The 21,973-nt window shown below is 48.0% G+C and overlaps 2 protein-coding genes across 4 annotated transcripts in view; one reads left to right on the top strand and one right to left on the bottom strand.

Annotated features, from left to right (window-relative positions):
* Positions 1-21,973, bottom strand: part of KSR1 (kinase suppressor of ras 1) — a 154,325-nt gene that overhangs the window by 96,294 nt on the left and 36,058 nt on the right. The window lies entirely within an intron of this gene.
* On the top strand, positions 6,303-7,135 carry LOC129507577 (40S ribosomal protein S4, X isoform-like). The gene has a single exon (XM_055322087.1). The coding sequence runs from the start codon at positions 6,317-6,319 to the stop codon at positions 7,106-7,108; it is 792 nt and encodes a 263-aa protein (XP_055178062.1). The 5' UTR covers positions 6,303-6,316; the 3' UTR covers positions 7,109-7,135.

Below are 21,973 nucleotides of genomic sequence, written 5' to 3'. Positions count from 1 at the left end.
GGGGTGGGCACTCAGATGGCAGATGGACAGGTGGGTGGACTGCAGACACCAAGATTACTAGAAACTACTTCTCTGCTATTCTGGGTGACACTTCCCAGAGAAAAGTGCTTTGAAAGCAAGTACCTTCGGCCTTTTCTTTTCACTTTAAGAATATTAAAGTTCATGCCAAATTTCACAAGTGCAGCTTCCCTGCCCAGCATGAAATGCTTTAGAAACAAAAAGGTAAGAGCTATTGCCCCACCTTGCTACTAATGTAATCCATCCAAGCTGTGCCACACCTCCAGAGCCTGGCTCTGCAGGGCCCCTCCCTGGAATGCCCTTCCCCTGCAAAGGCTTTGATGTTGTGGCTCAGAGCAAGTCCTCCGTAAGGACTGAGTGAACCAGGACTGAGTGAACAAACGGTCTGAATCGTCTGATTACTTTAGGCCACAATGGTCCCTCTGCCATAATTACGCACCTGCCTGCGTCTGAAATCATTCCAGAACCCCGATCTACTCTCAATCCCAGCTTACAACATCCACGGTTACAGAATACAGGGACCCAACTGCAATCCACTCAGTCTCAGAGCTGGACAAAAGCAGCTTTTACAATGTGGAAGGATTTTCCCAGAGATCAACCAGGAAAGCACACTGGTCTGAAGCCTCAGTGGTCTCTTTCAACTCAGGGTAAAAAAGCCACCCGACACGATGCTGCGCAGCTGTGCTGAACATGATGAGCATCCACTTGTAGTTTACTGCACCGTGAAAATGAGAGGTGACAGAGCAGAAAGCACAGGACCCCACCTTTTTAGAGTCCTCCCTCTCTCCCTTCCTCCCTCCCTCCCTCTTTCTCTCTCTCTCTCCCACACACACACCTGCACACACAGAGGTAAACGTTTTTTAACAGTGACTTGAAAAAATCTCCTATGGGACACTGGGGGGCTCAGTAGTTGAGCATCTGCCTTCGGCTCATGTCGTGATCCCAGGGTCTCAGGAAGGAGTTCCACATCAGGCTCCCCACAGGGAGCCTGCTTTTCCCTCTGCCTGTGTCTCTGCCTCTCTTTCTCTCTCATGAATAAATAAAACCTCAAAAAAAATTCTTTTATATTTTTACATTTCTCAGATTCTCCACAATGAACACATATTAGTTTTATAATCAGATATAAAATTATTGGAAGGAAAGAAGGAAGAAAAAGAAACTCCACTCTGCACTGTCATGGGAAGGGAACAAGGGCAAAAAGACACACTAAGACATCTGTTGTTGGTTCCCTCTTGTCCAAACAATGGATTTATCTCTGTCATCAGGTAAATACGGTTCAGACTGGGGTCTGTCCAAATACTTTCCCAGGTGGACTGATCCCACACTGAATACACACACCTCTTCTATAACAATGACGACAATATCAATAATAGCTTTCATTGTGTGCTTACTATGTGCTAGGCAACTATTTCATTTTTTTAACTCATTCTAATTTATTTCTTTAATTGCCAAAGCAATTAATATTACCTTCCTTTTACAGATAAGGAAATAGACCCAGAGGGATTGGGTAACTTGCTGAAGTCACACAGCCACATCTTCTTGATTTTCTCCTTTGTTTATTGCCTGATTGTGACAGGTCTCTCAATCAGGGAAAAAATAGGTTTATGGATGTTGTGCTTATAAAATGAAGCTTGACATTCCTAGGGACAGAGGCGGCAAGGAGGAAGTTATCTGAGTGGTGATGGGACAATCAGCATTAAGTCATATAAAACCGATTACCTTGTATCACCTTGATCGGAGGATATGACTGGAAATGGTCCTTGGTTTGTTTTTATTTTTGTTTTGAAGTATGATACTTAATCATCTTATCTGGTAGGCCAGTTTAAGAAAGCAAATGCCTCTAAGCAGACAACGGACCCCAGTGCCTGTGCGGGAAGGCTCCAGCTAACCTACCCATCCTGCTCTCACCAGAGTTCACACTTCTGTAGCACTCGACCAGGTCCCCCGTCCACAGAATACAGAAAGCAGATAATTTGAAGGTGAGAAGAACCGTGGCATCTAAAGACCACAAGATGTGACAGCAATGACAGAACAAGTGTAAGAAAATATAAAGCAGCCCCAAGATTCAAAAGGCAGACTTTCCTGGGACCACTGTACCAGGGGCCAAGTAGCCCCTTCAGCCCACACCTCCACAGAGGTAGTGAGGCTCCGCAGCCACAGTGAAAAACGTGATGCCATTAGATCGTTTCAAAAAAACATTCTGCACCTTCTGGAGCCATATAAAATGATTAAAAATAGGGTGCCTGGGGGGCTCAGAGGGTTAAGCCTTTCAGCTCATGATCTCAGGGTCCTGGGATCAAGTCCCATGTGGGGCTCCCTGCTCAGCAGGAAGTCTGCTTCTCCCTCTCCCTCTGTTCCCCCTGCTTGTGCTCCTGCTCTCCCTCTCAAAAAAATAAATCTTAGGGATCCCTGGGTGGCGCAGCGGTTTGGCGCCTGCCTTTGGCCCAGGGTGCGATCCTGGAGACCTGGGATCGAGTCCCACATCGGGCTCCCGGTGCATGGAGCCTGCTTCTCCCTCTGCCTGTGTCTCCGCCTCTCTCTCTCTCACTGTGTGCCTATCATAAATAAATAAAAATTAAAAAAATATTTAAAATAAATAAATAAATAAATAAATCTTAAAACACAAAATAAATTTAAAAAAATAAAATGATTTAAATACATTCTGGGGCTCACAGGAAACTGGCTCTACATTAACATGAACCCGTTCCCAACAGGATCTAGGCACATCGTGGCACCTGCTGTTAGCTGCCTTCCATATCCATTCTCCCCTCTTCCTGAACTTCAGGGACCCTTGATTCCGTAGAGAGGGCGTGGCTCCCAGCCTCCCCTGGAACCAGTAGTTGCCACGTGACCCAGTTCTAGCCACTAAACCATCAAGGGAAGCCTGTAATTTCTGGGAAGTTAGTTTTCCTTATTGAAATGGGTGAGTCATGGGATCCCTGGGTGGCACAGCGGTTTGGCGCCTGCCTTTGGCCCAGGGCGCGATCCTGGAGACCCGGGATCGAATCCCACATCGGGCTCCCGGTGCATGGAGCCTGCTTCTCCCTCTGCCCATGTCTCTGCCTCTCTCTCTTTCTCTCTCTGTGACTATCATAAATAAAAAAAAAAAAATTGAAATGGGTGAGTCAGTTGGCAAAAACCAGCTTCCAGCTTCTCTCTCCCCTTCTTCCTGCCTGGAATACAGCTGTGAAGCTGGGAGCTGCAGCAGCCATTTAGAGCCTGAGAGAAAAGGTTATACGCTAAGGATGATACAGCAAAGAGAAACAAGGAGTCAACAGAAAACCCTAGGACCTTGCCTTTGGACTTATTTCATGAGAAAAATGACCCCCCCTTACTTGTTTAGCCCAGTGTTATCTGGATTTTCTAAACATGGATCCAAGTGAACCTGGCACATTAATATCAGATTATAATTCCCGGATGAGAAAAATGACTCCTAAATATCTTACTGTTATTCTTCCAAGTAGCCTGTAAAGTATCTTGGTGTCTTTGGTGTGCCTCCATAAAACAGAGGCTGACCCCCTGATTCACTCGGAGCTTGCCTAGCTGCCACAAGTGGCAAGTGGCCATTAATTGGTATTGTGTCTTTGCTAAGCTGACTTGCTTTTGCAACTTGGAATTTTGTCAGGAAACAAAAAGCGCTTTATGGCAAAGGCGTTAGTGCCACAATGGGACCTTTCTGCTTTGATTATGAAAACACATTAAGAGCTTAGCTGCACCGCAAGCAGCGGCCAGGAGACTCAGTTGAGGCCTGGGCCTTCCTGACCATTCTCCACTCGGTATGCTGGAGGGGTGCCAAAGCCACTCAGGAGGAAACACTGTGGGCAGATGCCAAAGTTCAGAGGGGCTGGGCACTCGGGTCCAGCTGGGGTTCTGTGATAGACAGGCTGCACCCCCACACTGTCCATCCACCCTCCTGACCAGTCTGTCACAAGCCACTCTTATAGTCTACCTGCAGAGTTACTAGTGGTAACTCCCATAACACTAGGAAGGTGACGTGGCCATACTAGGAGCTTGGGGATAACCCAAGGGGTACAGAGGCAGGACAGCAGCCAAGACTCTCATTTGCAGAGCTGAGCCAACCCCTCCCCACCTGCTGAAAAGGTTTGATGTAAAGAAGAAACAAGGTGACATGATTATACCACCAGATACGCCCAACAGAAAGCAAGACATGCACATGTGCATGCATACACACAGGGATGTCCAACAATGATCACAGCAGTATTTTTTGGTAACATTCCCAAACTATAAACAAACTAAATGTCCATCCATCAACAGGAGAACAAAAACTGTATGAATCATTCCATGGAATAGTACACCGCAATGAAAATGAATAACAGCTACATGCTACAAAAAGGCATACATTTCACAAATATAACATTGTGCAAAAAAAGCCAAATACTAAAGAATACCTACAGTCTGATTCTCCCTGAAGAAAGTCCAAAAAACAGGCCAAACTAAATGATGGTGATTATAGATGAATATTAATGGTGAAACAATCGTTTTAAGAAGCAAGGAAGTGACTACTATAAAAGTCAGGCCAATGTTACTTTGGGCAGTAAGAGGAAGGGGTTATGATCAAGGAAACCTCTGGGGTGCTGGCAAGGTTCCATTTCTTGATTTAAATAGCAGTTGTAAGGGTGTTCACTTTGTGATCATTCGTGGAGCTGCACTGTTATGTTTCATATACTTTTATGACTGTTATATTTTACAATATAAACAGTTAAAAACAAAAATGAAGAAGAATGAGGTTTGGATAACAAACCCAGCCCACTGTGGGTACTCGATACACCTTAACTGAACCTAAATCTCCTGCTACCTTATTACCACACCACCCCCACCCCAACCAGGGCGTCCTGCGCCCCACCCAGATCCTTCTCTTCAGAGAGGGAGAGGGTGTTCACATTTGTGTTCAACCAGAAACTGGCAGGGGTGGCACATTACGTTCTTCCTTAGATGCTCAAAATATATTCATCTCTATCTCCCAAAACCAGAATTGCAAGCTCCTTGGAGGAAGGAAATAGTTGGGGACATACCATACATTTACTCCACAGATTAGTGACGAGACCTAAAATACAAGAAGCTCAGAAAGAACTAGAAAAGTCAGTATGGCAGAAAGAGGTGGATGTTCTGCTGAGCCATCAGAGCAAAAGCCAGAGCCCAGTGCATAGGCAGGACCTCAATGAAGAGACAGTGGATCTAGGGTCCAGCCCTCTGCCAGCCCCAAGGACATGCCCATGCTAACTGAACATACACAAGACAGATCGAGACTGCACAGAGCCACTTTACTGTTTTATGGTGAAAAACTGCTGTCTCATGTTCTGCTATCCTACAAAGGCTGTATAAATCAGTAAATTCTCTCCTGGTGAGCAGGTTTACACTTAAGCAAATGTTTGCTTGGTGAGCCTGTCCTTACCTAACACCTAGTAAGGAAATTGCCACGTTTGGTGGCATTAAGGGGAAAAAAAAAAAAACAGAAAACCTAAAAATCTACAACTAACCACAGTGATGGAATGCACGGAAGTCTAATGGCTGGGGGGCCCCCTACCCCAAGCAACTTCGTTTGGGTACTGCCAAGCTCACTGAGGATCCCTCCCCTTTCCTAAGCTTTCATGGCTGACCAAAGCCACCTTTAAATCAGACGTTCTCAGGATGCCTGAGTGGCGCAGTGGCTGAGCATCTGCCTTCGGCTTGGGTTGTGGTCCTGAGGTCCTGGGATCAAGTCCTACATCCCACGAACATCCTGCTTCTCCCTCTGCCTATGTCTCTGCCTCTGTGTGTCTCTCATGAATAAATAAATGAAATCAATCAATCAATCAATAAAATCACACGTTCTCTCTATAGAGAGGCCTCAACCAAGCCTCAGCCAAGCCCTGCCAGTCTACCACTCCACCAAGGTCCTGCAAGAAATCGCCCAATCGGGATCCCTGGGTGGCGCAGCGGTTTAGCGCCTGCCTTTGGCCCAGGGCGCGATCCTGGACACCCGGGATCGAATCCCACGTCGGGCTCCCGGTGCATGGAGCCTGCTTCTCCCTCTGCCTATGTCTCTGCCTCTCTCTCTCTCTCTCTCTCTCTCTGTGTGACTATCATAAATAAATAAAAATTAAAAAAAAAAAAAAAAAGAAATCGCCCAATCCACAGGTCCCTGGTGAGTAGAATCTGACAGATCTACAGGACAGGCTGTTATCCTTCTATTCTGAGTATCTAGTCCCCAAATGTCCCCTGATGCCCTCACCCATTCATGAGTATTAAAACTTCTTCCCTGAAGAGTACAACCACTCTTTTCGTGCCTATCGCAGCCATGGCTCATGGTCCCAAGAAGCATCTGAAGCGTGTAGCAGCTCCAAAGCACTGGATGCTGGATAAACTGACCGGCGTGTTTCCCCCTCGCCCATCTACTGGCCCCCATAAGCTGAGAGAATGTCTTCCTCTAATCATTTTCCTAAGGAACAGACTTAAGTATGCCCTAACAGGGGATGAAGTGAAGAAGATCTGTATGCAGTGTTTTATTAAGATTGATGGCAAGGTCCGAACTGATATCACCTACCCTGCCGGTTTTATGGATGTCATCAGCATTGACAAGACTGGGGAGAATTTCCGTCTAATCTATGACACCAAGGGTCGCTTTGCTGTTCATCGGATTACACCTGAGGAGGCCAAGTATAAGTTGTGCAAAGTGAGAAAGATCTTTGTGGGAATAAAAGGAATCCCTCACCTGGTGACTCATGATGCTCGCACCATCCGCTATCCTGATCCCCTCATCAAGGTGAATGACACCATTCAGATTGATTTGGAGACTGGAAAGATTACGGATTTCATCAAGTTTGATACTGGTAATCTGTGTATGGTGACTGGAGGTGCCAACCTGGGAAGAATTGATGTGATCACCAACCGAGAGAGACACTCTGGTTCTTTTGATGTAGTTCACATGAAAGATGCCAATGGCAACAGCTTTGCCACCCGACTCTCCAACATTTTTGTTATTGGCAAAGGCAACAAACCATGGATTTCTCTTCCCCGTGGAAAGGGTATCTGCCTCACCATTGCTGAGGAAAGAGACAAGAGACTGGCAGCCAAACAGAGCAGTGGGTAAAATGGTCCCTGGGTGACGTGATTGGAAGTCTTTATACTTAATTAAAGATTCTACAGCATGCAAAAAAAAAAAAAAAGAGTACAAGCAGCCTGCATACTGCCTCACCCCCAGGGAAGCAAAACTACTCCCAGGTGCTCACTTGACCAGCCTGGAATCCCCAAAGCACTGAGACTGGGGAGAAAATAAGAGCAGAGACCCTGGCTCTAAATCACCACGATAGTGTCTACACCCAACAGTCAGCTCCCTAGAGGTGGCAAGGATTCAGCGACAGCAAGTTTCCAGCCTGTCAGTGTCCCCACAACACACCTTTCGTCTACCTCTTCACAGGCAACTGCTCTGCAAAAGCAACAGATACTAGAAAATCTCTATCCCACCCTTCTTTTTTTCTCAGAAAGAAGTGAACAACAAAGAATCTAATAGCAAGGGCTTCTTCTAGACCTTCTAGACTGTTCTTCCCAGGACTCTGTGCACAGGTATGCTCACCCACCTTCTGAGAACTGTCTTCTAAGATGGGCCAATGGCTGTCCAGCCCACTGCTGGGAGAGCTATGAGGATGAGGGACATGAAAGCACTCCATGATTTGCTAAGATGCCACACTGTTACTAGAGCAGAGCAGCTACCAGTATTGAGAGATAAGACTGGCCCAGAAGTGTACCTGGGAGGCTGCAGGATACTAAAGGATTAAAACTCCTCCACTGCAGAGAACTGAGCCAGGAAGTGGTATTTGTATGCTTTAAAAAGGAGCTAGACAAGCACTCCCCTGACAGCCTTCAGCTCAGCAGACCATAGCCCTGCCTGAGCATTCGGGAGAAGAGAGGCGACTAAGCGTCGGCTATGCACAAGACAGGCACTCATTTAAACCCTCTTCAGCAAACCCCACTTTGCAAACTAGGCCCCTGCAGCCTGGGAGGGTACACTACCTAGGTTACCCTAAGCTAAGGCCACTCAGCTATTTGGTGTTAGGGCTAAGATTTCTTTAGCTCTGGTGTTCTTTCCAATTCCTTTGTCTGAAAAATGGTCATCGAACTATACAAACGACTGCTTAGAGCAGTACCACATGCTTCCCCAGGCCCTCTGACATGTTCTCAACCCTCCCCTCTCCTCCGGGTGTGTTTAATCATGACCAACGTTCTCCTACAGATAAGGAAATGGAGGCTCGGGGAGGCCAAGTGACTCGCATGAGGTCACTGAGGCCCAGGAGAGCACAGGTAGAGGGCAATGAGTCAGGAACGTAGTTCCTGACTTGGCTCTGCCACGACTCTCAGCCCTCAGAAGGAACGAACGGAAATCCACGGGACAAAGAGAAAACCACAGTGTTATCTCAGGTCAGGGTGGAACATGCAGTGAGGAAGTGGCCCAGGTGGATTTGGGTGAAGAGATTAGCCTAATTCCCTCGACACTTAGGGTGGGGGTGAGGAGGCAGGCGGGTGGGTACTGTTCCTCAGGCTCCCTTGCAAGCTAGGATGATATAGTGACACCCCGCCCCCACCAACGACCTGTGAACTCAATCTGCCCCACACCTGGTCCCTGGACCAGAGAGGGTGGAGCCCACGGCCTCCCCAACACACACCTAAGAGAGGGCTCTGGCCTCTTCAACCAATATTTATTCAATGTTTAAAAGGATTCGTGGTCCAGGAAACAGGGTTGTACCCAAATGCCAGGAACATAGAAACCTACCTGGCTATGCACAGGATCCTTTGGGGCATCAGGATTGGCTGGCCAGCCTCTGGGCACCTGGCTTCTACAATGGGACTGCTCAAAACTTCAGGCCAAAACTCAGTCAACACAAAAAAGAAGAGCCCAGTGGAGACAAGTGCATGTGTTTTCTCTACAGGACAGGTACCCTGGTCCAAAGCCTGCGTTGTACCCCTGCCCTTCCTGCACCTCCTGTGAGCAAGTGGCCAGCCCCTCTGCTTTCGGCAGAACACAGACAGCCAGAGGGAAAAGAGGGACTGAACCCAGAAAGGAGTGGCATGGGGCAAAGAGTCAGACAGGTTTCACTGTAAGCTCTGGCACTTACCAAACAGCAGGATTTGGGGCCAGTATTATAGTACTTGGGCCCTGTGATTCTCATCTGCAAAATGGGCTCCATGGAACCCCCCCACCAACCAAGTGGGAAGGTTCAGAGGGATGAAGCACAAGGCTTGGGTTATCAGAGGCACCCCATCAATGGTAGCCATTATTCTCACTTCTCCGAGTCAGGATTCCAGCCAGGCCTCATAAAATCATGTCCAGTAGGACACCCTTTAGCCCATGTCCACCCCCCAAAGTCCACCCTCAGTCAGCCACTCCCCCCTGTGAGAAATTCCCTCAGTGACCTAACTTCCTGTGCTCAAGACCCCAGGTGTATTACCAGGGTAGCTGGATCTCTGGGAACTCTGGGTACTCTGCCCCAGGACCCTTGCTGTTTCTTCACTCAGATGGCAGGTCTGGAAGCAGGAGGCACTGGGACATGAGGAAGAATAAGGGGGGCGCCCGAGTGGGTTTCACTTCTGCCCTCTCTAAGTCAAGTCAGCCCTTCGTGGGATAGGATGGCAGCTGCCAGTCTATACTCTAAAACAGTGCTGTCCAACAAAAAGTATAATGTTAGCGCCCATGGAACTTTAGACTTTTCTTTTTTTTTAAAAATATTTTATTTATGTATTCATGAGAAACACAGAAAGAGAGAGAGGCAGAGACACAGGCAGAGGAAAAAGCAGGCTCCATGCAGGGAGCCTGATGTGGGACTCAATCCTGGGTCTCCAGGGTCACGCCCTGGGCTGAAGGCAGCACTAGACCACTGAGCCACCTGGGCTGCCCACTTTAGATTTTTCTAGTAGCCATGTTATAAAAAGAAAGTACCAATGGCAATGATATCTATTTAACCAATAATATCCAAAAAAAATCACTCTAATGTACATCATATAATATGCAAAAAAATTCAAAAGTAAAGATACATTCTTTGGTTCACACTGTCTTCTACATCTGCACGCATTTTTACAGCTAGAGCACATCCAGGGATGGACTAGCCACATTTTTAGGTGGCTCACTAGCCACGGGTAGCTGATGGCTACCATACAGGAAAGAAGAGAATGAACATTTCCACTATTACATAAAGTTCCACTGGACAGTACAGGTGTCCCCTTTCACTAAATCCTGGGAGTTTCTGACCCTTGACAGGTGGGGAGTGGCATGGGTGGGGCTCCTCTTTCTGAATTACCAAGGGGGCTGATTTCTCTGACAGCTGGGGGCCAACAGGAAATACCTGTTTGTCTGCTGTGAAAAAGTTTTCCCCTCCTTCTTCCTCAGGCCTGGGGGGTTTCCATGACACCTGCAGAATCCGAAGCACAAGCAAGCACTGTCCCCCAGGGAGCTGAACCTACACCCAGACCACATTAGAGAAAAATCCAGCTTGGGGGCACACAGCATGGGGGGCGGGGACGGACACAGTGACTGGCAACAAGGGATAAAAGCTGACCCTCGGCATGGTTCTGGGCAGCCTCTCACCCAAGCAAACCCCAAAAAACAGCAAGTCACTACCTTCAAAAGGTGAAGTTTGACTCCAGGGGCTTGTAGCTGCAAGCTACATGACATCTCTGTCATGATAATGATAATGCCCACTGTCTGCTATTTTTCCAGAAAAATACAACCAAGAAAGAAATAACGTCCAACCCCATACACCGGCTGGAAAAATCTGGCTAGATGCATACAATCAAATATCAGGCTTAAAAAAAAGAAAGTAAAAAATATATATATATATATATATCAGGCAGTCAGTAAAAACTCTACAGTAAACATGCACAGCTTTTCTAATAAAGGACGCTTTGGGGGCACCAGGTGGCTTAGTTGTTTAAGCACCCAACTCCTGATCTCAAGTCAGGTCTTGATCTCAAGGTCATGAGTTCAAGTCCTGCATTCGGCTACAAGCTAAGCATAGCAACTACTTACAAAAAAAAAAAAAAGAGTATGCTTTGTTAAACAACCACACTAAGCTTGAATATTTATCTATACTACCTCTTTTTATTATCACAAAGTCAGGATAGTCTTATTTCCATGCTACTCGAGGGAGAGAGCAAGGCTCCAGAGTCAAATGACTTGCCCCAGATGGCCCAGCCAGCAATGGCTACGGCCACCCTGAGTCAAAGCCCACCAGACCCCCAGACCTCAAATATACTACTCTTCTACTGCCTTATGGTTTTATTTGGGGCAGTGGGGGAGATAACATTGTGCAAACATGTGTCTGCTCTTTCATTACTAGATGCCTATCTGCCTGCAGACAAGGACATGGAGCAGGCATGGAGATATCAACGCTTAAGTTAGGTCAGGGGCAGTAAGCCAATTTTTTTTAACATCATTACGCTGTTTATGCAACGCATCATTTTTTAAAGGCAGCTATCTTCTGGGAAGAGAAAAAAACAAGAGAAATACCAAGAAAACCAAGCATACACAAAGCTGTCCCCAAGGTCTGGAGTCCCACCCCCCCACCCCACCCCCACACACACAGTGGGGGGTGGGGTGGGGACTTAGACTTGAACTATGTTTGCAAGGGGCTTCCACTGACAGCAAGGACACAATTCTTAGTTACACCAAAGAACTGGGGAGAAGCATGGCAACCTGTGGGTGACACCACCACGTGGTACAAAACAAGGTAAAAAGTAATAATAAAAAAAAAAAATACTAACAGCTGGGACCCCTGGGTGGCTCAGCGGTTGGGCGTCTGCCTTCAGCCCAGGGCATGATCCTGGAGTCATGCAGGATCGAGTCCTGCCATCCAGCTCCCTGCATGGAGCCTGCTTCTCCCTCTGCCTGTGTCTCTGTTTCTGTCTCTCTCATGAATAAATAAATAAAATCTTAAAAAAAAAAAATACTAACCACGCCATGTTCATGGTATACTGGCACGGTTATAAGCATTCTGCTCATACTAAATATATTGGCTCATTCGAACAGCACCAAAGCGCTCCTGAGGAAGGTAGTTATTACTCCCATTTTGCTGATTAGGCAAACTGAGTCACGGGCAGATCAATAACTGGCTCAAGATCATACAGCTAGGGAATGGCAAGATTGGGATTCACACCCAGCCAGTCTGGCTCCAGAGCAGGGCTCTTGGCCTCTCTGCCATGTGACCTCTCATAATAGTAACAAACCTCTGCTGCCTGAATGTGAATGAATCACCCAGTTGAGGTGGAGACTGCTGGCACCTTCTTGGATTAAGAACCAATCCCTCCTGGATTAATGAAGGTAGTGCGAGGGGGAAGGAGCAGATTTACGGGAAGCATACCCATGCACCTGCAGGCCCGCAGGCATTGGGGAAAGGCAGTCTTGCTGGACAGGTGGGGTGCACTGTGGAGCCCACACAGTGAGAACCAACTCCTGAGGCTAGGAGCACCTCAACTGGGGAAGCCAGGGCTGCAGGGGGCAGCGAAAGACCCCTCCAGCCAGCAACCTGAAGATTTAAACAGGCCATCCCACTGACAAGCGTTGCCAGCTCAGACAGTGTCCACTCAGCAGGGTACCTTTTAGAACTATCCCAATGCTCCCATCTGGTCCCCTTCAGACAAGAGCTCCTCCGAAGACATGAACAGAGTGGCAAGAGACTCAATATGTCACCCCTCCCCTTCTGACTTGCAGGGCATTTGTCCCCAGCTTTATAGGACTACTTTGGTGAAACACAGATGGATGGGGTAGGCTCTCCTGATGCAGCCCCTTTTGTCGATGGGAACACTGAGGCACCTGGGAACTGAGTCAAGCTGACTTTGTTCTGTGCTGCTGGGAAGGGCGCTGGCTCTATGCCAGGATAAGCCTGCTCCTGGCACTACATGATCATTCCCTGAGCCTCTGAGGGAGATGAACACAATTAATGAGCCTTTGGAGCAATTCCTGTCCAGGGACACCCTCTCCAAGGCCATGTGCTGTTCAGGTAAGGCAACACCTGCTTGGGCAAAGCCAGGGACACCAGAAGTCCTCCCCAGGGCCGGCTAAAAGGAGGACACCCTACCCTACAGTATCTCTTTTCCATGAAGACCCGGGAGTTGGGGCGCTTCTCTGGGTTTCTGAAACCCAGAGAAAGTGATTAACACCCAGCCCCTCTTTCCTCCCTGCCCAGGCCCCACCCTGAAAGCAGGCCCAGTGTCCCTGCGGGCCCCTCGGGTCACCTCTTCCCCTAGAGCCCTCAAAGCCCTCAAAGCCCTCCAGCTGCACACCATCTGGCTCTACCCACTTTCTACCCTGTCCCACCACCCAACTCACTCAACAAACAATACTGTGCCAGATGCTACAAGAAGCCCTAGGCAGGTAAAGATGGACTTTGCCCTTGGAGCATTCCCAGACCAGTAGATGCCTTAAGATCAATCAGAGCTGGGGGAGCATCCTAGTGAGGGACTCACAGATGGTTGGCTAAGTCACTTACCCTCTTTAGACCTCAGAAAGGTCTGGATGGGCCTGACAGGTCTTCTAAACTCCCATTTCTTCTATGAAGCAATCTGCCAGCATCCCTAAACCACCCATGGGTTGAGCACATCATCTTCAGAGTATGCAATCCTCAAATATTGGATACTGGAGCCTGTTGCCACAGTATCCAGACAGATCAAAGAAACATGCCATCAACCTAACCCAAATCCTAGCTTATTTTTGTTCTATTTAGAACATACCAGTCAGCATTGGATAGGCTATGCATAACAAACCACCCTGAAATCTCAGTGGTGAAAATAACAGCGGTTAGCTCTCATTCATACTGCACGTGCACAAGAGTTGACCAAGAGCTAGCTCTACCCTGGTGGTCCTTACTCCAGGACACAAGCTGCTGGTGCCTCCACCATCTGGGAGCTCTGATGGTTGCCACTGTAAGGAGGAAGCAATGTGGCAAATTGCACCTGAGCTCTCAAAGGTTTCCACTTTGAAATGTCACGTTACTTCCTGTTCCCGTGTTATTGGCCAACACGAGTCACAGCTCCACCTAGCTCTCTGAAGGCAGCAAGTGCAACCCTACCTTGTGTTCAGTGGGAGGACCAGAAGCAGATGGTGAACTGCAAGCTGTGACCACAAGCAGGGTTTGACCAGAAGTTAAAGGATATCAAACTGGCTGAAAGGCTGAATACTGACTGTACCTAACTCTCTTTAGATTAGTTTCTCAACCTCCCACTATCGACATTTGGGTTGGATAATTCTTTAAGAGGTTGTCCTGTGTATTGCAGGATGTTTTAGCAGCATCCCTGGCCTCTACCCACAAGAGGACAGTAGCAAACCCAAACTGTGGCAACCAAACTATCTCCTGACATTGCTGAATGACCTCTAGAAGATAAGATGGACCCAGCTGGGAACCTCTGCTTTAAACTTAGAAGAAAGCGGGATGCCTGGGTGGCTCAGCGGTTGAATCTGCCTTAGGCTCAGGGCATGATCCTGGGGTCCAAGATCGAGTCCCACATCAGGTTCCTTTCGGGGAGCCTGCTTCTCCCTCTGCCTGTGTCTCTGCCTCTCTCTATATACATATCTAATAAATAAATAAAATCTTTAAAAAATAAACTTAGAAGCACAATTTCTCCTAAACAAAATAACAGCATCCTCCTCCCTCAAGATATCCTTAACTCAGAACTACCTTGAGAGACAGTTTTTCTCATTTGTAATATAGGAATAATCATTGATGCCCACCTCAAAAGGTCATTGTAAGGATTAAACCAGCAAAGGTTTAGAAAGCACTCAGCAGGGGCCTGGTGCACAGGGAGGGTAAGCCAGCAAGAGGCCACCTACAAGTAATACAGACTCACTGTGTTACTACCCCTACTAGAGCTGCTAGCACTGTAGTGCCAGAGAACACTTGGGAAGGGCCAAGCCAGATTTCTCCCTAAGAGCACACACAGCAGGGCCCAAGGTCACCCCTGGCCACGCATCCTCCCCACCCCCGCTCCTCCCAAGTCCAAGGCAAGGCAACAGCTGCAGAGTTCACTGCAGAGTTCTTACCATTTGATCTCCAGCCCCTGAGGCCTACAGTCAGACATCTCTGTCATGATAATGCCCACTGTCGGGTAGAACGTGCTGGTGCTCAAGAATGGGCAAGCAATGGATGTTAAAGAGTGTCTGCCCAGAAAAAGGAAAAGGGAAGGAATGTGGATCAGAAATGTGGGATTCTGCGGCACCTGGGTGGCTCAGTGGTTGAGCGTCTGCCTTTGGCTCATGTCGTGATCCAGGGTCCTAGGATCGACTCCTGCATCAGGCTCCCCACAGGGAGCCTGCTTCTCCCTCTGTGTCTCTCATGAATAAGTAAAATCTTAAAAAAAAAAAAAAAAAGAAAAAGAAAAAAAGAAATGTCAGATTCTAAGATGCCTTACTTGGGCCACAAGCTCTAAGAATTGGCAGAGAGGCCCTTCAGTGATAGCCACCTTGTCATACAGGACCTCTTCTAAAGGCCAACCCTGGGACAGTCCAGGCCACACTGGCAGGCTCTGATGGGCACACAGCTCTCTCACCTTGGTGCTGGTTAGGAGCACCAGTTCCAGAATCAGCAGACCAGGCTTGGAATTCCAGCTCTGCCATTTCCTAGCTGTGCAGCTTTGACTACCTATCTACCACTGTGTGGTCTGGGTCTTTGCACTGAGGCGCCAGGCCAGGGGGCAGGCATGACAGCAGGAATCCAGGCCACAATCTTCACCAAACTCAGTGCCCTGGACCAGTCCAACCCCAGGGACACCCTTTAGAAATCTGCATGCATAGTCACATCTGTCAGAAGAGCTAAAATCAACAACAGGTGTTGGCAAAGATGTAGAAAAGAGAAAGGAAATTGAACACCAATAAAAAATAAATTTATTATTAAAAAAAAAAAAAGAAAAGAGAAAGGAGCCCTCATGCACTATTGGTAGGAACGTAAACTTGGTGTGGCCACTGTGGAAAACAGTATGGAGGCTCCTCAAAAAGTTAAAAATAGAATTACTCTATGATCCAGCTATCACACTACTGGGTATTTACCCAAAGGATACAAGAACACTAATTCAAAGAGATACATGCACCCCAAGATTTATTGCAGCAGTATCTAGAATAGCCAGGATAAGGAAGCAGCCAAAGTGCCCATAGATTGATGAATGGATAAAGAACATGGGGTATATACACACCATGGAATGTTACTTAGCCATTAAAAAGAATGAAATCTTGCCATTTGCAATGACACGGATGGAGCCAGAGTATAACACTAAGCGAAGTCAGTCAAAGAAAAATATTATATGATTTTGCTCATGTGTGTAATTTAAGAAACAAAGGAGCAAAGGGGAGAAGGGGGGGGGAACAAATCAAGAAACAGACTCTTAACTCTAGAGAACAAACTGATGGTAACCAGAGGAGAGGTGGGTGGGGGAAATAGGTGATGGGGATTAAGCAGTGCACCTGTCATAATGAGCACTGGGTGATAGATGAAAATGTGAGTCACTACATGGTATGCCTGGAACTAATTTAACACTATATGTTAACTAACTGGAATTAAAATAAAAACTTAAAAAAAAAAAAAGAAGAAGAAGAAATTTGCATGCAAAGGCCAGTGTGCTGGGCCACAGTGGCCCAGCTGATCTTCAGTTCCTCTGCTTCAGAATAAGGAGACTCATCCCCAAATCTCCAAAGGATTAATATAAAGATTAATGGCAATGCATGCAAAATAGTTAGTATTGGCTGGCATGCAGGAAGTGCTCAGTGATCGCTGTGATGATAATTATGATAAATCCCAATGATGACGATAACTTAATTTATAGCCTTGGTCCGATGTCCTACCACAAAAGCAACTAGAACAAACCTAAATGCTACCTTGTGGCGCTGCCACAAGGATTAAAAGATATAACTGTGTGAGAGAAGCACAGAATAGGAAGGGTTCAATAAGTGCCAGCAATTATTATAGACCTGCACAGCCTTTGGTCTAAATTCTGCATCCTGGAGTTTCACCCACATGTGATCTCCTGGTAAGGCGGCTGTGTCAAGGATTCAGAGTTAACATTCATGAAGGGGCTGGTACCCAGCCTGGTGGGGTCAGAGCAAGGACATGGCAATCCTCCCTTGCCCTCCCTCTCCAGGGAGGCTTCTGGATCCCTGAAGATGGAGATGGCCATCTGCCCTCCACAGGCTGCTCTTCCTGCTTCTCATTATCTTTATATACCCTAATCACCCACAAGTTCATCAGCATCCTTCTAGAATGCAGCCCTCAATTTTTCCTAAATTTTCAGGTGTCATAATGTTACTTTTAGAACTTTAAAATACTTGTTTTAGAACAAAGGTTTCTAATATAACTAAGTAAGGTAAAAATAAAATGTGGTACCCATACCAGAACATAAAGATCCAGCTGAGGCCCAGCCACTCCAGGTGGATGGAGCCCCAGTGAGGTCTGAACACCAAACCAGCCCCTCCAATCCCCACCAGTCCTCCCAGGCTACCCTCAAATAACAGGTAATTCAGACAAACTCTATACTTGCCAAACTTGCCAAGTCCCCTTTGCCCCCCTTCTAAGCAGAACATCTCACCAGACCCCTTCTACACTAATTTTCAGAGGCCCCTCTGCTTTGGGATAGCTGGTGAATTTACTCCAAAGCCACACAGCTGTATCCCATCCAGTCCCTATCACAAGGATGTATCACCGAAGGCCTACCCAAACCAGACCTGGCTCACTCTGGGGAGCTTCCCAGGAAGAAGGCATCAAGTGCTTTGCAAAATACTTTGCTGAGAGGCCTGAGGCCCTGCCTGAACTAGCGGCTGGCTACCTACCAGAATAGGGAAGGGTGCTTTGTTCTGGGAAAAGACAGCGGTCATCACCCTGACCCAGACTGAGCTCCACACCTGCTCCCCAAACAGCTGCTCAGTAACGTTCTCTGGAAATTCCTCAGAAATGGAGCCCAAGCTCACCAGACTGGTTTCACTTAACTTCTTAAAAGCTGAGACATTGCCACGAGGCAGTGTCCAGGAGCCTGGCTCTCTTCGTAGCTCCATGAACTGACCAGCAACAATGGAGTGGCCAGGTTCCCAAGGGTCCGGGAAGTCCCTCCCTAGGGCAAGGTAAGGAAGCCTTCCTCAATGAAGGTGGCAGGAAGCGCTCTGGCCATCTCTGCCTCAGCTCTGTCCTCATGGCCGGCTTACCTTGCTGCCCAGAGGCCTAAGAGAAATCAGAGCAGAGCCCCCACCACGAGCTCCCCCTCATTCCCATCCTCTCACCACATTGCCCTGGCTGGGCTGCAGGCTGCCCGGGTCCTTGTTCTTCTCCCTCTGAGCAAATCTGTGACAGTCCTTATGATGACCTTAGCTGATTCCTGGAAGCTGTTAACCCTCCTGAACCCGTTCTCACAGATTGATGCCCCTCTCCCTCTCACCCTGGGCTACTTGCCTGTCTCCATCTTCCCGCAGGAGTCCTCCAGAAGTTTTCCTCTGCAGCCACGCTAATTTTTTTGCAAACGCCTCATGCATCCCTCTGCTCCATCAATGAACGCTCGGGGGTGTGAGCAGCAGTGCGTGGCCCCACCCCATAGATTCTGGCTGGCCTTTCTCTAGGGTGGGGCTCAGGCCTCAACATCCTCCATGGCTCTCTGTCCAGGCGTTTCTAAAGGGCAGCCAGAGGGCAGCCCGGGTGGCTCAGCAGTTTAGCGCCACCTTTGGCCCAGGGTGTGATCCTGGAGGCCAGGGATCAAGTCCCACGTCGGGCTCCCTGCATGGAGCCTGCTTCTCCCTCTGCCTGTGTCTCTGCCTCCCTCTCTCTGTCTCTCTCATGAATAAATAAAATATTTTTAAAAAATAAATAAATAAAGGGCAGCCAGGGCTGGGACCCGCAACCCCGCCCCCAAGCGCACTGGTGTGTATGGGGATCACCTGGGGCAAACAGAGGTCCCACTGGGTGGGACAAGCCATGAAGGTCCCCAGGCAGTTCAGAGAATGACTCAAGTTTGGGAGACACCAGACTGTCTGCAAAACAGGCTATCAGACAGTTTTAAAAAGGGAGATGGCCAGGGGCACCTAGGTGGCTCAGGGCTTCAGTGTCCTGCCCTTGGCTCAGGTCGTGATCCTGGGGTCGAGTTCCGCATCGGGCTCCCTGCATGGAGCCTGTTTCACCTTCTGCCTGTGTCTCTCCCTCTCTCTGTGTGTGTCTCTCATGAATTAATAAATAAAATCTTTAAAAAAAAAAAAAAAAAAAAAGGGCTATGGCCAATCGGGCTTTTTTCCCCCGGAAGCCCCAGGACTGCTTCTCTGCAGTTAAAATCACCCAGACAGAATTGTCACATCGAGCTGGGTAGAAGTAGAGCCGGTTGGTAAGAGCAAAGCACCACTGCTGCTGAAAGAAAAAACACGCACATGCTTACCCCCAAATACAGACATGCCGTGCACACGTTCACATAACATTCAGGCACAGGTGCCCACACGTACATGTAATCACATGTACACACTCTCCCCAACAGCAAAACCTGTTCAAACCTGTCTGGCCATCCCGGAAATAAACTGCCACCCTGAGAGTCTGGTGTGTGCGTGTACCTGTGTACCGACGCTACCAGATTTCCCAGAAAGAGGTCTTTCCCTCTCCGGACTTGCTGAGCTGCCTGCAGCCAAGTAGGTTCACAAATGGTGCCTGGTCACATTGGCATATGCCACCAATGCTACTGCTTGTTGCTTTTTCTTAAATCAACTCACTTTTTAAAAAATTAACATAATTGCTACAAAGGGGTACTTATCTGTACTAGACAGAGATTTCCAGAAAAAACAAGTATAGGTGAAACAAAACAATGTTATTAAACCTAGCAGACTCTGTTCTCTGCAGAGGTCTGGCGTCTGAGGCCCATTTCTTCCTTGGTCCTGTGCTCCTTGCTTCTTAGAAAAGGAGATGGCGGGATGCCATCTGGGCGGTGGCTCAGTGGTTGGGTGTCTGCTTTTGACTCAGGTTGTAATCCCGGGGTCCTGGGATCGAGCCCTGCATCAGGCTCCCTGCAGGAAGCCTGCTTCTCCCTTTACCTATGTCTCTGGCTCTCTGTGTGTCTCTCAAAAATAAAATCTTTTTTAAAAATTTTTTTAAAAAAAGAAATGGCTTCAGACCTTCTCCTCAAGGCCACTGAAGAGCTGGAAGGGGATGAGGCTTCTCATGGGACTTAACGTAACTAATGCCACATCTGGGCATTGCTTAAAGTTATCTGAGGTGCCCACCCTGCACTTTGTCCTTAGCCAAGTTTTCTAGAAAGGACAACCAACACCAAGAAGTGAAAGATACTGAGATTGCTGGCTCCGTGATGGAAACAGGACAAATCCCACCCAAGGCCACAGCAGCCCACCACACAATCCTGTGCTGGTTACTGAACCAACCCCAGGTTCAGCATCTGTGCAGGGGCTGCTGGCCCTTCACCTTGATGCAGATGTTAAGGGGTGGAGTAGGATTGTGGAGGATGCACACGAAGAGCCTAGATGCATGGCCACCATCTCCCCCATGTAAAAACAAACAAAAGTGCAACTCAGAGTGGAAGACCAAACATCTGCCCCCCTGCCGACCTCAGTGAGCAGCTCCACATCCTCTTCCTTCTCTAGCATCCCCTTCTCCCCATGGGAGGGAGGAAAAGACCACTTACTGCTGGCCCCATAGAAAATACCAGAACTAATGCTTCCTGTTTACATAGCGATGAAAGCAGTTATGGGCTTTTTAAACTATCCCACCAGGAGAACTTTCAGGGCAGATCCGGGGTGCTCAAGCATCCTCACCCTGCTTGCTTCTACCCTTATCTCAAGATGATGATGGGGCATGGCTGTGGCTTCTGGCAAATTCACTAGCCCCCCCAGACAGCCACATTCCCAACCTCCAACTGCCAGCCCATCCTGGACATTTTTCTTCCTCACCCCGTTAGAAAGACTAACAGGAGGGGAAAGCCCCAGGTCTGGCTGGGGGCTGGAAATCCTGAAGACACGAAGGACTTAATCATTAACCTGAGGTACCCAGGCCTCACTAGTTGGTTACCATGGCAACCACCAAGTCCCAACCTGCATTCCTGCCTTCAGGCCCTGTCAACCAGAGGCCCAGCTGGACAGGACCCGTGCTGTGCCAGGGCCTCCCCCTGGCCCAGGGTTATGAGGAAAGAGTACCATGCAGTCTGGCTTGTGACAGATTTCAAAGATTTAGTATCAGCTACAAGGCTGGACAAAACAGAGAAAAGAGGGTAGCAAATTATTTGGATTTTTCCATTCAACTCACCGGTTTTAAGGTTTCTAATTTTTTTTTAAAGATTTTATTTATTTACTCATAGAGACAAAGAGAGAAAGAGAGGCAGAGACACAGACAAAGGGAGAAGCAGGCTCCATGCAGGGAGCCTGATGTGGGACTCGATCCCGGATCTCCAGGATCACACCCCAGGCTGCAGGCAGCGCTAAACCACTACCCCACGGAGGCTGCCCTTAATGTTTCTAATTTTAAGGGAAACTGGGATTTCATTAACTAGAAGTATCTCTTGTATACATTCTTTCCCCCCAACCCACCCATCTTATTAAACATAACTGGAGATGAACAAAAGATGCATCACGGCGGACTCTTTCCGGTCACATGTGGGTGGCTGAAGAGAAGACATCCTCTCAGGCAAACAATAACCACCACCCGTGGGTCTCAATCTCTTACCCAGAATAAAGCTGCAGTTACTGAGGGAGAGACAGGCCTATCCTGGGAGCTTGACCAAAGTGGATTCAAAATGCCAAGCCTGGGGGCGCCTGAGTGTCTCAGTGGGTTAAGTATCCAACTCTTGATTTCAGCTCGGGTCATAATCTCAGGATTGTGAAATCAAGCCCCATGTCAACCTCCATGCTCAGCGGGGAGCCTGCTTGAGGTTCTCTCTCTCCCTGTCCTTCTGCCCCTGCCCCTCGCTTGCTCTCTATACCTCTTTAATAAATAATCTTTAAAAAAAAAAAAATGCCAAGCCT

Source organism: Nyctereutes procyonoides, unplaced genomic scaffold (assembly GCF_905146905.1).
Source record: "Nyctereutes procyonoides isolate TBG_1078 unplaced genomic scaffold, NYPRO_anot_genome, whole genome shotgun sequence".
Taxonomy (NCBI): Eukaryota; Metazoa; Chordata; class Mammalia; order Carnivora; family Canidae; genus Nyctereutes; species Nyctereutes procyonoides.
Note: the sequence above shows the minus strand (reverse complement) of the source record. Positions and strands in the feature narration are given on the sequence as shown.

Excerpts from the sequence above, each read along its gene's own strand:
- LOC129507577 (XM_055322087.1), top strand. The coding sequence starts at position 6,317 with ATGGCTCATGGTCCCAAGAAGCATCTGAAGCGTGTAGCAGCTCCAAAG.